The sequence below is a fragment of the Peromyscus eremicus genome, chromosome 11, assembly GCF_949786415.1.
Source record: "Peromyscus eremicus chromosome 11, PerEre_H2_v1, whole genome shotgun sequence".
Classification (NCBI taxonomy): domain Eukaryota; kingdom Metazoa; phylum Chordata; class Mammalia; order Rodentia; family Cricetidae; genus Peromyscus; species Peromyscus eremicus.
In genome coordinates, this window is record NC_081427.1 from 56646052 (window position 1) to 56661871 (window position 15820).

General features: G+C 43.3%; 1 protein-coding gene across 1 annotated transcript in view; it reads left to right on the forward strand.

Moving 5' to 3' along the window:
• Positions 1-15820, forward strand: part of Iqgap2 (IQ motif containing GTPase activating protein 2) — a 274968-nt gene that overhangs the window by 150364 nt on the left and 108784 nt on the right. The window contains exons 6-7 of the mRNA XM_059276313.1: positions 13179-13246; positions 14326-14439. Coding sequence (XP_059132296.1) covers positions 13179-13246; positions 14326-14439 — 182 coding nt within the window. The remainder of the gene's footprint in view (positions 1-13178; positions 13247-14325; positions 14440-15820) is intronic.

Here is a 15820-nt window from a genome sequence, read left to right on the forward strand (position 1 = left end):
AAACATTTCTGAAGTTTTTGATATTATTGAAAATATAACACACAAAAAGAAATGAATGAAAGACCTAAGTAAAATGAGGAGAGAATTAAAATGGAAAGAGTAATGTGGTGCGGATGTATGCAGATGTCACTGAAACATGGCAGTGAGCAGATTCCATAGTTGTGATCGCTCTGGTGACTCATTAAATTATCAGTTATTCAGCTCGGCCCATCAATAAGAAAATGTAGCACAAGCATGATTTCTTTCAACTTTCCGCTCAATAGAATTTACACTCTAAGAAAGAAGAAACACAAAAAATTGTTTTTAAATTTGATCAAGATATACTTAATGTTCTTGATAATTTTTGAAAATCTCGAAGCGCTGCTAATGCACAGATGATTTTTTTTTTTTTTTAATGGGCCTGGGAAAGCTGGGGATTTCAGATGACAACGAGAGCCGTCGTGAAAAGCCAGCTGTGGCCTGTTGTCCGGTGCACCCAGGTGAAGCTTCGTGTGTGATGAAGTTTTAAATTCCTTTACAACATCTGCCTTGTGTTTATATCACTGGACGTCATTTTCCTGGCAGGACCCTCTGTCTTGGGGTTTATATTAACTTCTTCCTGGCTTTTTTTTTTTCCTTCTTCTTCTGCAAAGGAAAAAGGTTTTATAATAATTCATTACAAAGCTAGTCTCCTAGAGAAGACTTTGATTATGTCATACATAGCATTCAACCCCCAACCCACCCCGAGGCCAGCTTTCTTTTTTTCTGTTTTGAGCTGGCTTTGGAATATGACAGCTGCTGAGATACGGGCCAAATGGTGGGTTCCTCGCCTTTTTTTTTTTCTTTTACATTTATTTACTTATTTCAGTGTACGTGTGTGCCCATGTGCACACACTTTTGGGTACACATGTGCCACTGCACACAAGCAGAAGCAGAGAACAATGTGGAGGAGTCGGGTGTCTCCTTCTACCCCATTGGTACCCAGGATCAAACTCAGGTTATGGGGCTTGGTGACAAACGCCTTGGCCTGCTAGGCCATCTTGTCACCCTCTTTTTCTTTATTTTTTTCCTTACTTTTATTTATTTAGGACAAGGTCATACTGTACAGCTCAGGCTGGCCTCAAACTCTCCATCCTCTTGCCTCAGCCTCCCTACAGGGGCTATAGATAAGCCTGGCCAGGCCGCCTCCTTCTTCCTTTTTTCTTTTTCTTGTAATAACTTAGAATGTCTAAAAAAGAATAAGTAAAATAAGGTATCATTTCTGCAGGAGGTGATGGAGGGGGGATCTCCTGTTTTGTGCTTGCCTCTTCCTGAGGGTCAGTGTACCAGTAAGGTTTTTTTGGGGTGGTGGCAGGGGTGTTTTGTTTTTTGAGACAGGGTCTCACAGTGTGGCTCTGATTGGCCTGGAGCTCACTTTGTAGTCTAGACTGGTCTTGAATTCAGAGATCCACCTGCCTCTGTCTCCTAAGTTCTGGCCTTAAAGGCAAGTACTACCCCCGCCTGGCCCAATACGTTTTCTTAAAGCTCCATGTGTGTTTCTTTTGAGATATGCTTTCAAATGTGCTGCTCTGTGTTCCTCAGAGGGTTCTCGTCAGAGCTTGGGGCAGTCAGTCACTTAACACTGTGAGTTAGTACTGTTTTTGTGACCTGCTAAGCCGGCCATTATTAAATCCACATATCACAGTGGTGATCTCCAGATCCATACCATGCTCCCAGGGCAACGTGTGTGAGCTTAAATTGGTTTTCTGAAGTGGACACATAGGCCATGTGTTCTCCAGCTTACAAAGAGCTAGTGTGCTAAGTTCTTTTCTGGTGAAATCTTTGCTCCTAAGAAGCTATGTAGAATGGCATAGGGGCTCACAAATGTACATTTACCGTAGTTTAAATAATAGCTTGATCAGCTTACAAACAAACAAGCCATTTCTCACTTATTGTTGCCATGTGTGTGCCGATGCTGATGTCATGGTTCTGGGTCTTTATCAATAACTCTTCGCGGGGGTCTCCATGCCTATTTTGACATCCAGGAAAGGTTATATAGTGTGGTCATGCATGTCACACATCTGACCGCATTCTTCCATGTCCTCACATGTTATGTGGTTGCCTCTCGAGAAAGAACTGAGAAATCCCAAGGGTGTCTGAGGCTGTTCTATACAGCTCTCTCCGGCTGTAGTTTCGAAGGCTGTCAGTCACTCCCAGGAGGCGGGGATTCTGTGTTGCTGGGCAAGACACGTTCAGAAGGCAGCGGGGGAGCGGCTTTAAGGAACCCTTTAATGAGTGCAGTTTGCTCTCGTGACATAGTTAGAAGCGATGTGTTATCGTGGCTACAACAGCCGTAGCATGGCTGGAGTAGGTTGTCATGACCTGGTAGAGAATTGGGCAGGTCAGAGGTTCTGATGATAGGTCAGGAGCCAGGAGGGAAGGTCACTCCAGGTAGCTTTGCTTGTCAGGCACTGCCTCCCTCCTGCCCCAGCCTGTGGGCTGGTTGATCTACAAATTTAGCTTTGACTCTGACCAAACCTGTTTGGAGTCTGATGTGGGGCAAACAGCCAAGCACCCCTGAGTTCCTGCCCATGCTTTCCTGCCCCCTTTTTTACCCCTTTGTCTGGCACCTGATCCCAGCCTTACTGCCTATCAGTCATGACCCCTTTACCAGCTTAGTTTGGCGTTTTCAAACTTGGCCTAATTGGGAGACACTTGCCTTCTTGGTGGGTGGCCTCCTCTTTTTCCAAGGAAATAGTTATCCTCTTTTCCTATTTTAAAAAAAAAGTAGAATATTCTCACTGTGGGGGGAAGAAACTGGAAAACATAGAAAGAATACTGAAGGAAAAGCTAAAACAGTCACAATCATAAAATCACGCAAAAACCATGCTTACTATTTTGGTGACTTTGGACTTGAAATCTGTATGGGGCATGTTTTCCTTTTGTGGCTTCTTTTGGAATGTTCTAAAGCCTATGCAACAAAAAGAAATCCATTCAGGAAGCCTAGCTGAGTTACTACACCTTTTTTTTTTTAAATGTCTGGAGGCCGTTTTATATACACAGAAAAACACTGTGTGTGTGTTGTCTGATGCTCTGTTTATAAAGACATAACAAGTGACATTCAGCAACTGTTAAATGTTTAAACAGTTATAAAATTGAATATGTTGAAATGATTGAAACCATAATGTGATTGTTGAAACAATGCGATTTCCTCCATATACCTTCAGAGCGGATGAAATGTCCGTCAGGGTTATTCGCTCACCACTGAAATCTGCTGGCAAAGATCCAGAGCAGGCTTGCTCTTGCTTCCATTATTCACACACTAATGTGACCTGCCCTAGTGTTAGGATCATGTCATGACACCTACCCTGGGGCAACATGATGTTTAGCGTCACCAGAAATAAAAGGGCACCCCTCTAAGTCTAGTTTTTGACCTGTTCCTTGTTGAACGTGGCCTTACTTTGGGCTCTTGTCTCAAGGTAAGTCAGAACCTGTCTGCCAGCATCAAGTTAGACGTTACCTGTTTTGTAAGTCAACACCGTTTTCATTTCTAGGTCTGTGGCTTCAGGAAGATTTTCTCTACTGTCTACCCCCTCTCTCCCCCCCATTGCCCTACTCATTCCCTAAGTGTCACTTGGCCGGTGTTGTCCTGTCACAGTGATACATTAGCCTGGCCTTTTACTGTTATTGGAAGCATATGTATGCCTTTTTCATTTTCTTCTTAAAATTATAGCTGGAATTTCTAGAGGTTTCCATCTCCTAGGAGACAAGGAAAGGGGGATAACTCCATGCTCTTCAGGCCGTTGCTGATTTAGCACCTCAGATCAGGTTCCTGGGTCCCCCGCTGCTTGACCGTTGTGCTTTTGGACCCCCCTTTTCTACCTGTTATTTCTGTCATGGCCTGTGCTCTGCAGTCCTTCCTTACCTTGGGACACTTGTTTTGCTTTGAGGAGACTTTTTGGCTAATTCAGAATTCCTGGTCTTTATCATTTCCTGTAGTATGTGTAGTAGAAACATAAGTACTTACCTATGCTTCACAAACAGATAAAGAACAAAGTGCCCATGTTTTAATAAGCCCCCTTTGAAAAAGCAAAACACAGAATTGTGCACGGACTACTCATCCCTAACAACTTTCCCTTTGTACACTGTGTGTTATACGCTGTTGATCATTTCCAACTCCTGGCTTTTTAAGACTGAACCAAAGTGAATATTTTCCTGTTCATTCATAGTATGTTCTCTCTGTATCACTCAGGCTGGACTTGAACTCACAATCCTCCTACCTCAGCTTCCTGAGTACTGGGATTACATGTGTGGACCACCCTGCCTGTCTAATACCTTCTGCATGGAATAGATTGAGTTTGGTTAGTCAGAGTTCTGCCTTTGTCCTTGTAGCCCCCTGGAGCCTAGTCAGCCCCTTTGTCCTTGTAGCCCTGCCCTTGGCATTCTTTGAAAAATCCTTGTACACAATCCTCTTTGAAAAAAATCCTTGGACACAATCAGATGTTCTTGTCCTGTTCTCATTATTACTGCTTTAAGACCTGGAATCAACTACTGTTCAAGGAGTCCCTTCAGAGTCACATATTACTGCTGATTATTCTAGTTTAGCAGTATAAGGGTGCCGGATGCTGCTTTTCTTACTGTGTCCCTCATGGGGCCATTAAAATTCTGCTGCAAGCTGGAAACCTGTGGGGCTCCCCTGAGTGTAGGCAGTACTGCAGCTGCTCAAGATTCTGTAATTGTGTTCCACTGTCTGGTTTTCAAATATGGTGCCAATGCATAAATGGCATTTGATAGGGCTTGCATTTGTGAGGAAGGTGGTGGCAGACCCACTTCTGGTTGACCAGTTGTCCTACATTTCCTGACTGCTTTGAAGAGGGCTCCTTTCCCCAGTATTCCCCCAGTGGCTACCTGACCCACCAACAGAGATGGTAGACATGCTGCTCAGGCATTAATGTATAACCCTCATTGACGTAGCACTCTTTTCTCTTAAAGTCCTCTTTGTCCCAAAGAAACCGATTTACTGAATGTTCCTCTAAAATACCGGATTGATTGTAATTCTTGCAGTGCACATTTGAATTTACAAGTAAACCCTCTAGAGATAGATCATTGGCCTAAAAGGCTGACTCTAATCCTCGGGTCTTGGGAGGGACCGATGGAGATGGCAGTATTGGAGATTAAGTTGAGGAAGGCATTTGCTCCTTACTGTAGCTTTCAAACTCCTCATTGTTTAAAATTCTCCACTTGATCTGAATGACATGCTCCCCTTCCTCCTCCTGTCTGAATTACTATATGGCTATGACTGTTCCACAGAAAGCTGAACTCCTTGAGCCTGCCAACCGTCTCCTGAAATCTACCACAGAAAGATGCCCGCTAAGCTGCTATTTAAAGTCCCTTGGAGTTGTCTTTTTAACTGTTCAGGATTTTTACCTGACGTAATTTGCATATGGAGAGACTGCTGCTGGATTCCCTTGCTTTGAACCAAAATTTAAAAAACAGTGGTGTGAGACTTGCCCTTGAGCCCTGGCCTCTGAGTTGGTTAGAATCCTGGAGCCTGAGAACTGGAGGGACCCCGGGAAGTTATTTACCCTGGCCATTCACTCCACTGAAAGCTCATTTCCATGCCTTGCTCAGGGCCACACGCCCAGCCCTTGCCAGCCCTAGTTTGCCATGACAAATGTCTTTTGCACTTGGTACAGCCCTAAGTGAGCTGGTTGCTGTGATATGACGCAGGAACTCAGAAGTGGACTCAGGTCCATCCTGCCTTTGATGTTGTAGTTTCGTCACCACAGAATTTTTAATATACTTATTAAAACTAATAATAATTTTTAAAACTAATACTATTTTGAAACTTTCATTTTCACTTCCCAGAATTCAGCTGATACTATTTATTCAACTAGTACCTCATGGACTAGTGAGAGTTAGTTACCTCCAAGTCACCCCTCCGTTGCAGGCCTACCTCAGCAATACAGGTGTGGTCTACCTTTTCGTGGGATAAGAGGCTACCTACTCTACACAGAGTGCCTTCTTAGACATTGGGCAGTGCTGGTAACATTAATGCCAATGCTTCCTCTGAAATGCTCCTGGAATGCTGTGCTATATGTTAGTCAGTAAAAGGTGCATAGTAAGTTCAGTGTGGAAAGCCAGCTGCAAACAGCATTTGTTATGGTCAATGGATTTGTTTTTATAAGATCAAGTCTCAATTGCCTATGAATGTCAGGTACAAGTTGGACTCACTGGACTTTCAATGCTTGGGAAAGAGCACTTTTCAATGGATGGGTTCTTTCAGCATGAGACTGATGGATAAATACAGCCAATACAGATTGGCATTTGCCCCTCATCTACTGGGTAACGTCTGTCACTCAGAGATTGAGTAGAAACCTCCCACCATGGAAGAAGTAATCTTTTTAAAACTAACACAAAATTCCAATGCCAGTGATGCCAAATGTTGAAAGTTGAAGCTAAGTAGAATACATTTAATTCTTCGGAAATGAAGTTTGAGAGGCCATATGCAAGTGAGTTGTCTACCTAGTCCATCATACCAATTTAAGAAAATATCAGATTTGCATTAAAAGCAGACATTCCCATTCAGCAAGCTAATTTCCCAGCACCACCTTGTGGTGACTTGTAGTTAATCAGAATGTTTGTTCACTGTGAAATTTCTGTTACCATTACCCTGCACAGAGGTTGGAAATAGCACCTACTTTCTTTATCATGAGTGTGAAAATCACCACATTCCTTTAGCAAAACCTTTTAGTTCATATTGTAGCAAAGCCAAGTGTTTTCTTAGTTTGCGAGACAAGGGCTGGGTATGGTGCCTAGCTTGGCCTAACTCATGGAGTCCTGAAGTCCTTACCCCCAAATACCACTGCACCCAGTTAAAGCTATGTTTGTGGCATCCAAACCAGTTTTGTCTTAAGAAAAGCATAATATACAGAGGATACATTCTATCAGTAGCAATTAGATGAATGAACAAGAATATAATGTAAAAATAGCTGCATCCAGGTCATTTAGTACAGTTCATTAACTGTTTTCATAACTGACATAAAATTAATACAATAGTAATTTAAAATTTTGTCTTTACTTTGAGTTTATAATGTAAATGATGAAATATGATCATATCTACCTCCCATCTTCCCCCTCCAACTGCCTCCAGATTCTCCCTAACTTGCCCCCCCTCCAATGTTGTATCCTTTTGTCATTGTTTTGTTTTGGGTTTTTGTTATTGTTGTTATTTTAAAACCCACTAAGTCCAGTGCTGCCAGTGTGTGTATGGGTGCAGAATAATCCACTGGAACATGGGAGGCCTATCAGTGGCCACATCATTAAAAACACAAACAAACCAATCCCCTCCTATGGACACTTACCATCGCTGCTCAGGGAATATTGAGGACAAAGAGATGGAATGTAAGAGCCAGAAGATGGGGAGGGAGCTGTAAACTGCTGTTTTCTGCCAGGACATGGCTGTCACACTCACGTATTCACAGCTGCTGGGGTTACCTGCACACGACCTGCCTAAAACAATAATCAAAGAAAAAAGTTTTGAAGTGACATCAGACCTGTCACCCAGTGGCCAAAACTGTGAACAGCTCCCCCTCTAAAGCAAACAGATGTGACAGGATTGAGAAATGAGATGGGAACAGGGAGCAGCCCAAAGCAACAGGGGATGTGGCAGGCTGGGGGCCGGTCCCAGGCCTGGCTCCAGTCAGATGCGTAGAGGCAGAGGTTTGAAGCAAGGAGGGATCGGCGTGGACAGGCCGAGCCTCCGGCTCTGTTCAGAGGAGCAAATGCAGGTACTGATGGCAGAAGAGCGTTCAGTATCCAAGGCGGCTAAAGGCTAGGGAGAGGGGCAGGGGTGCAAAGCATGGTGGCACACCCCTGTGACCCAAGCTTTGGGAGACTGAGTCTGAAGGATTGTGAGTTGCAGACTAACCTGGGTCATGTTGGAGGACCCTAGCTATCTGAAACAGCAACCAACACCAAGAAAGACAGAAAGACATCCGTGAGAGGAGACACTGACCCCTCCCTCTGTCGGTTCCCTTGCTCGCCACAGGGTCTCAGATGCCTCAGTCCACAGTGGATGAACCACAAGACCCGAATACTGACGTAAGCCCTGTACTGGCTGGTTTTGTGTGTCAACTTGACAAAGCTGTCATCAGAGAGAAAGAGGCCTCAGTTGAGGAAATGCCTCCATGAGATCCAGCTGGAAGGCATTTTCTCAATTAGTGATCAGTGGGGGAGGGTCCTGTCCATGGTGGGTGGCCTCATCCCTGGCTGGTGGTCCTGGGTTCTATAAGAAAGCAGGCTGAGCAAGCCATGAGGAATAAGCCAATATGCAGCACTCCTCCATGGCCTCTGCATCAGCTCCTGCCTCCAGGGTCCTGCCCTGTTTGAGTTCCTGTCCTGACTTCCTTAGAGATGAACAGCAGTTTTGACATGTAAGCCGAATAAACCCTTTTTCTCCCCAACTTAATTTTTGGTCATGGTGTTTCATCATAGCAATAGAAACCCTAACAAGACAAGCCTCAAATCAAAAGATGCCAGATATTTAAGGAAAAACGACTCTGTGAAGAAAACATTCGATTTGACAGAGTACCAACATCAATTAAAAAAAAAATGAGTATATTTGAACAGCTAAAGACTCACTCAATTTAAGCAATTCCAGAAATTACTTATTGGGCATTTAACATAGCAGAAAATTCCCAAGGGGGAAAATTAAGAAAGGAAAATTGGGTATAGTGAAATTAGAAAAGAAATTAGTAAAATGTGTTATCTAAACTATTAAGGCAAAATACAGAAACAAAGACACAGAATTAAAATTCTAGACTGTCTCAGCACTGTGTCAGTAGAGATATAGAAGGGGACCTATATTAAGAGCAAGGGTTACTAATTAGCTCGGGTTTGGGTATGAAGACGTAGCTTTAAAATTACATTAAACTGGCCGGGCGGTGGTGGCGCACGCCTTTAATCCCAGCACTCGGGAGGCAGAGCCAGGTGGATCTCTGTGAGTTCGAGGCCAGCCTGGGCTACCAAGTGAGTTCCAGGAAAAGGCGCAAAGCTACACAGAGAAACCCTGTCTCGAAAAACCAAAAAAAAAAAAAAAAAAAAAAAAAATTACATTAAACTAACAGAGTATTAAAGAGAGCACGCTGTGTACTTGGGATAGACATGAAATGCCATGTTACTTGATAGTCTATGGCATCTCCTCTTTATGTTTTGCTGTCATATGCTCTCATTTTTCTCACTAGTCTTCTTACCATTTTTGGGGGGAGGTCTAACTTGAATTTGTGGAAGGAGGTGGGAGACAGAAATCGATGCTCCAAATCAAACTGAAGTGATAACCATGGTATATTTTTTATTATTTTTTTCCATTTCTTAAACGATTGTTTGATTATTGTCCTGACATGTCTTTGAAGCTGTGGCAGACTGTTTCAATTCTGCCTAATTTTGAAGTTTCCAGGAGAAGTGAGAGGTTAGCATTTCAGGCGGCCCCTGTAATAGGAGTCCCCTTTCAGATGTTGATCTTACTTGGCCTGGGGTGTGCTGGGCAAGTGCTCTACCTCTAAACACGCCACAGCCCATGGCTTCCCTCCCAGAATGGCAATATTTCCCCCATGTAATAATGAAGTAAGAAATGCTTTATAACATAGTATGGCTTTCTAAATGTCATCATGGTCTCCTAATGACCTTGTTTGGTGTGACCTTTGCTAGCACAGACTTTGGTGACTGCACACACTTTTTGATTCTTGATAATCTCAAAAGATGTAGACCTTAAGCTAAGGGAATGTGTCCTGCCTTCCAGCCTCTGAATTATGAGTACGTGATACTGCACATTGAAAAAACTGTTAAGAGTTCAATGTTCTCTTCCTGATGAGTATCAGAATCCTGATAAGATGAATATAGAATTTGGTGCTAAATTAAAATTACCATATAATAAGGTAACCATTTGTTGCTTGTCTTTTGGTATGATTTTGAAGGGAAAAAGGAGGAAATGAGAAAGGTCAATAATTCTCTCCTCAGAATCCTTGAAATGAAAACATTCATTAATAAGTATTCCCTAGAAAAACTCTAAATGAGCGGTACATGTATAAAAGCCTATTTATCCTCACCACTGAGAAACAGAAGGCAGACTTAACATGGTATTGCTATCACACTGGGAATGTTTTCTTCCTGTTTCCTCCTTCAGCCCCTCCTCTTCCTCTCCCACCCTCTCCCTCCCTCCTTCCTCTTCCCCTGTTTTTGATAATACCACAGTACAGGGGGTCGAACCTAGAGCCTTGAACACACTGACTGTACCTGCAGGCCCTGGAAAGTCTTCTTTGATAACATTCTGAAATGACATGGGGATAAGGAAATGCATTTGCATAGACTGCTGGCAGCGTGGGTTACGCCCCTCCCCATCGGAGGGTTCTGAGGTTCAACTGAGTAGTCAGCTTTGTACAGTTTCTATAACCCATATCAGATGCAGTTCCCAGGGAGGATAAAGAAGCTAGGGGGTGCTGGCTGGCACTGGCTCCTCCCAGAAGGGTATAGTACTGTATAGTACCCAGCAAAGCTCTCCCCATAGCTGTGAGGAGCTACTGTGTGGTCCACCAGGTGACTGAGAGTGCTAAAGAGTGAGTCACATTGATGGGTTTGAGACTCTCGGACTTAGAAGCCTCATGCCCACGCAGGGCCAGCTAATACCTGTTACAGCAGCCCCAGGCCTTGCTCCCCAGTTCTTTGCAGAGGACACACTAGTTATAAAGGTCACTGAACTCAAGGATGCTCTGACATTTGGTGCCTGTTGGATATTGACTAATTCCTTCAAGTTAAGTTACAACTCACAAGTTATTTTTCTCCTAAGACAGTGGTTCTCAACTTTTCCAATGCTGCGACCCTTTAATACAGTTCCTCATATTGTGGTAACCCCCATACATAAAACTATTTTTGTTGCAACTTCATAACTATAATTTTGCTACTGATGCACAGGATATCTAATATGCAATCCCAAAGGGGGTCACAACCCACAGGTTGAGAACCACAGTCCTGAACAGAGCTGCTTTGTAACAAGGTTAATTAATAGTAGACTTGAATCAACTCCCAGAGAACACAGCAAGAAAGCCAAACCAAGTTCAAAGTGTCCTGCAGAAATGAAAAGGGATTTTGTTTGGGGGGGGGGGGTGTTAGGAGTTGATTTGTTTGTTTGTTTGTTTGTTTCAGGGCTGGGGATTAAACCCAGGGTTTTGCGCATAGTAGGCGAGTGTATTCTATAACTAAGCCAACAATCCTAGCCATATAACGATTTTTTAAAACCCTTTAATCACAGAGGATAAATGAATGCAATCTTTTCCCTCTTTTATTTTTTGAGACAGGGTCTCTCTCATGTAGCCCAAACTAGCTTCACACATGTAGGCCCAGATGGCCTCCATCTCTGGAGTGCTGGAATTACTGATGTGCGCCAGCACACCCAGCCATGCCCTGTCTTTTTAAGTAGTTTGGGGAAACGTGTTGAAAGCTTTTGTTCGATGTTTACCTTTTTAACCTTGGAATTTTGTTTAGGGGGATTTATTTAACAGGATTCTACAGATGATGATGATGATGGGGTGTGTTGTGTGTGTGTGTGTGTAAAAGAAACATCAAAGGGAATTTTATGAAAATATTTCATTTTTAACTGAGTGATTAATTCTCTTCTCTCTTTCCTTCCCTTTTCTTCCTTCCATCTCTCTCTCTCTCTCTCTCTCTCTCTCTCTCTCTCTCTCTCTCTCTTTCTTCTCTCTCTCCTCCCTCTTTCCTTTTTCCATGGCTGGGTCCCATTCTTTGCCTCGGCTAGTCTTACACCCCTTGTTCTCAGCCCTTGTCCGTCTGGTTCTGTAGGTGCCCCTGGCTGTACCCTCCTGGATGGGTGGTGATTTTTCTTTCTAATATTTTAACCATCAATCTTTCATTTTTAGATGTTATCATACCTTAATATAAATAACTGTCCTATGGAAATTACAATCAAATCAATTTCAGTGAAAGCTGCTTATGTTGACTAAACATATATTTAAGAACTTATTTTATTACCTTTGAGAAAACTTCATCTTGAATTTCTTTGTTTGAAATGTAATGGATTTTATAAACTGCTGAGATTCGACTAACATCAACATTGGGCGTATTTATATTAAAATGTTCAAGTCATCAAGACCATTTTCCCATGTATATTATTATTTAATTTCTCACATCTAATTAAAGTCTCATGGATTTTAAACCTACCAAATGAATAAGAAAGTGAAACCAGGCTTTGTTGGTTTTTTTGTTTGTTTGTTTGTTTTTTGGTTTTTTTTTTTTAGTTGATTTTCTGAATTATCCTTGGGTTTGGAGAGATTGGTAGAAATGTGCAACAGAATCTGGCTGGGACTAGAATTGAGTAGGAGACACCAAGTCACATCTCTTTGATAGGATTTAGATGCTAGCTCTCTGGGCCTTTTGTCAGGTTATGGGTAGGTTAATGGGTGGCATCATTAATTGCCTAAGAGATTTATTTTTAGACATTTACAATGTAGTCTCTGCCTCCTACTTAGTGATATGTGCACACCATACTGGCTTTGTAATATCATACCATAGTTTTATTGGTCTAATGGTTCAGAAATAGGAAACAAATATTTTGATTATCAAAGAATTCCAAGTTAAACTGTCCTTTCAGCCAAATGACAATCAGTTAAGGAATATCCATAGAAATTGTGTTTATTGCCTACTGTTTTACATTAGCTGTCATTTTATTTTTTAATTTTAACCTTTATTTTAATTTTATGTGAGTATTTTGTCTTCTTATGCCTGTGGACCATATGCATGCAGTGCCTCTGGAGGCCAGAAGAGGTCATTGTAACTCCCTTGGGATGGGAGTTACAGGTTGTAAGCTGCCAAGTGGATGCTGTGAATTGAACCTCTGGAAGAGCGGCCAGTGCTCTTATCCACTGAGCCATCTCTCCAGCCCACTAGCTGTGTTTTTATTCTTGTTATACATGGACGATGGAGGGGTGTTGATGCCAGGGAAAGGCCCTCTGAGCTGCAGAATACCAATGTTTGGGCCAATGCCTGGAGTTCTGGTCTTGCCCACCTGGGACTGACTGGCTATCGTGTGAGGCACTTTAGGCTATATGAGCTCTCTTAGACCCTTGTGAGTGGAAAGCATTCTTTAGTTGTACAACACCGTAGGGCTTAGGATAATAAAGGTTCTGACGGCTTCATGTTTTGTCTTTCAGTTTGTATCTGTTTAAACTGGGGATTGCACCCCAGATCCAGGATTTGCTGGGAAAAGTGGACTTCACAGGTACTGCGCTTTGCCTTTCTCTCCTCTGCAATCTAGTGACTAAGAAAACATGCAGGTGCTTTCTTCTTCCTGTTGATGTTACTCATTCCCCCCTTCCTCTATCCCAGTGCTTCTCACCCTTCTAATGCTGGGACCCTTTAATACAGTTCCTCATGTGTGGTGACCCCTCAACCATAAAACTGTTTTCTTTTTTTTTTCTTTCTTTCTTTTTTTTTTTTTTTTTTTTTTTTTTGGTTTTTCGAGACAGGGTTTCTCTGTGTAGCCTTGTGCCTTTCCTGGAACTCGCTCTGTAGACCAGGCTGGCCTCGAACTCACAAAGATCTGCCTGGCTCTGCCTCCCAAGTGCTGGGATTAAAGGCGTGCGCCACCACCGCCCAGCTCATAAAACTGTTTTCATTGCTACTTCATAATTTAATGTTGCTACTGTTATGAACCATAATGTAAATATTTGATATGTGACCCCTGTGAAAGGGTCGTTCAACTTCCCAAAGGGGTCTTGACCCACACGTTTAGAATCATTGCTCTACACCAATAAGGGAAAGCCTGCCATCTTGGTTTTTTCCTGGGTTGTGATAAAGTACCCTGACATGAGTAACTGGAGGGAAAGGCTTTATTTTAGCTCACGTTACAAGGTTCAGTTTTCCCTGGTGGTGAAGTCCGGGCACCAGGGGCATGAAGAAGCTGGCCATATTATGGCCACAGTCAGAGAAGAGAGCTGTGAATGCATGCTGCTGCCCAGTTCCCTTTCTGCATTTATACAGTTTAGAATCCCTGTCAGCATGGTGCCGCACTCAGTGGGCGGCTCCTCCCACGTCCACGGAGGTAACCAAGGGCATTTCCCACAGGCAGATGCCCATCTCCCAGGTGACTCCAGAGTCTACCGAACCGACAATGAACACTAGCCACCACACTGACCTATCTTGCTTGTGCCTGCCTGGATCCCCTCCCCCATATTTGTGAAGTAAAAGACTCAAGCAGATTGTTTGGCAATGGCTCCACCTTCCCTAGGAAAAGTGTCTCTTTCCTGCCTTCGCCTCTGGCAGCTTCCTTTAATTTTTTTTTTTCTGTTGTCCTTTCAGAGGAGGAAATCAGTAATATGAGGAAAGAACTGGAGAAGTATGGGATACAGATGCCAGCTTTCAGCAAAATAGGTGGCATTTTGGCCAACGAACTGTCTGTGGATGAAGCTGCATGTAAGTCGGCCTCATATCAATGCATGTCATTGGCCTGCAACTTAACCCGAATGTATGTGCTGATGTCAATGGCATAAAACAGGATGCTTAGGAGATACTTTAAGAACCCTAAAGGTTTTTTTTTGGGGGGGGGATTATTGATGATGATAATTCTAGTTTACTCACCCCCAAAAGACCAGCTGCAACCAAATGATTTTATTGTCTTCATCACAGAATTAGCCTAGCACGGGATCATTTGACCCTTTCTCTTCTTATCACATCCCAGTTCAAAACAGCCGCATCTCTTAATAGGCAGCATCTTCTGAGCTCTGCAGCTGGGCACCACAGGCTCCAGTCTCGACGTGATCTCCTTTGCAGACTTAACCTTTGGGGGCAGAACAGGTTCAGTCTGCCCATTCAGCCCCTCCACTTCCTGTCTAATGCCACTCTCCCTGAGCAGATAATCCGTGCCCTTCTTGTCCTGTGTCCCCTTAGGAGGCTGGAGACTGCCACATTGCTTACAGAAAGTCCAGCAGATTTCAGGAATGCTTACCACGTTTGCAGGGGCACTGTCAACACCAAGAACCCTGACCACTGTCAACACCAAGAACCCTGACATTTTTGTCCTTAGTGTCATAATTATTTGCGGGTGTTTGAGCATAGCCAAGTCATTGCTTTGGGGTTCTAGACATGCATCTGTGTGATGTGAATGTAGAGATTTCAGAAATGTTTTCGCTCCACCGAACATTATCTCTACTTGCTGTGTCTTTGGATTTCAGTGGTTTCGATGTTGCAAGCTAAATCAGATACCTCTTGAACCCACTTGTGTAAATCTGTGATGCCCTGAGCAGGAAGCAAGGGCCGACTCTGTGCCCTAGTGGCTGGCATAGGCCCTGGTTCATCTCTGCCTGAATAGACAGATAGGGATTACTTCAGAGACACTGTGAGCAAGACCAGTGACAGGCAAGCTTGCAGAGAGATCATCAGGTGCTGCATGATGTGTCCAGGGTCTCTTTTTTTTTATTGTGCTGAGAGCGTGCAGATATGCATGTACACACGAGTGCATTGCATGTGTAAGTCAGTTTGTTCTTCAGGAGCTGTCCCCCTTGTTTTTAGAGACAGGGTCTTTCTCTGGGACCTAAAGCTAGATAATTAGGCTAGGCTAGCTGACTAGTGAACCCCAGGGATCCACCTGTGTCCGCCTCCCCAGTATTGGGATTACAAGCGCATGTCACCATGCCTGGCTTCTTACATAAATGCTGGTAATCGGACAAGCACTTCCCAACTGAGCTATCTCCCCACACCCTCTGAGGTCTCTTTTACTTACTGGGAGCTAAATAAGACGGTAAAACTGCTTGAGTTTATGGGGTATCAGTGTTGTCAGTGTCTTTGGCTAATGAAA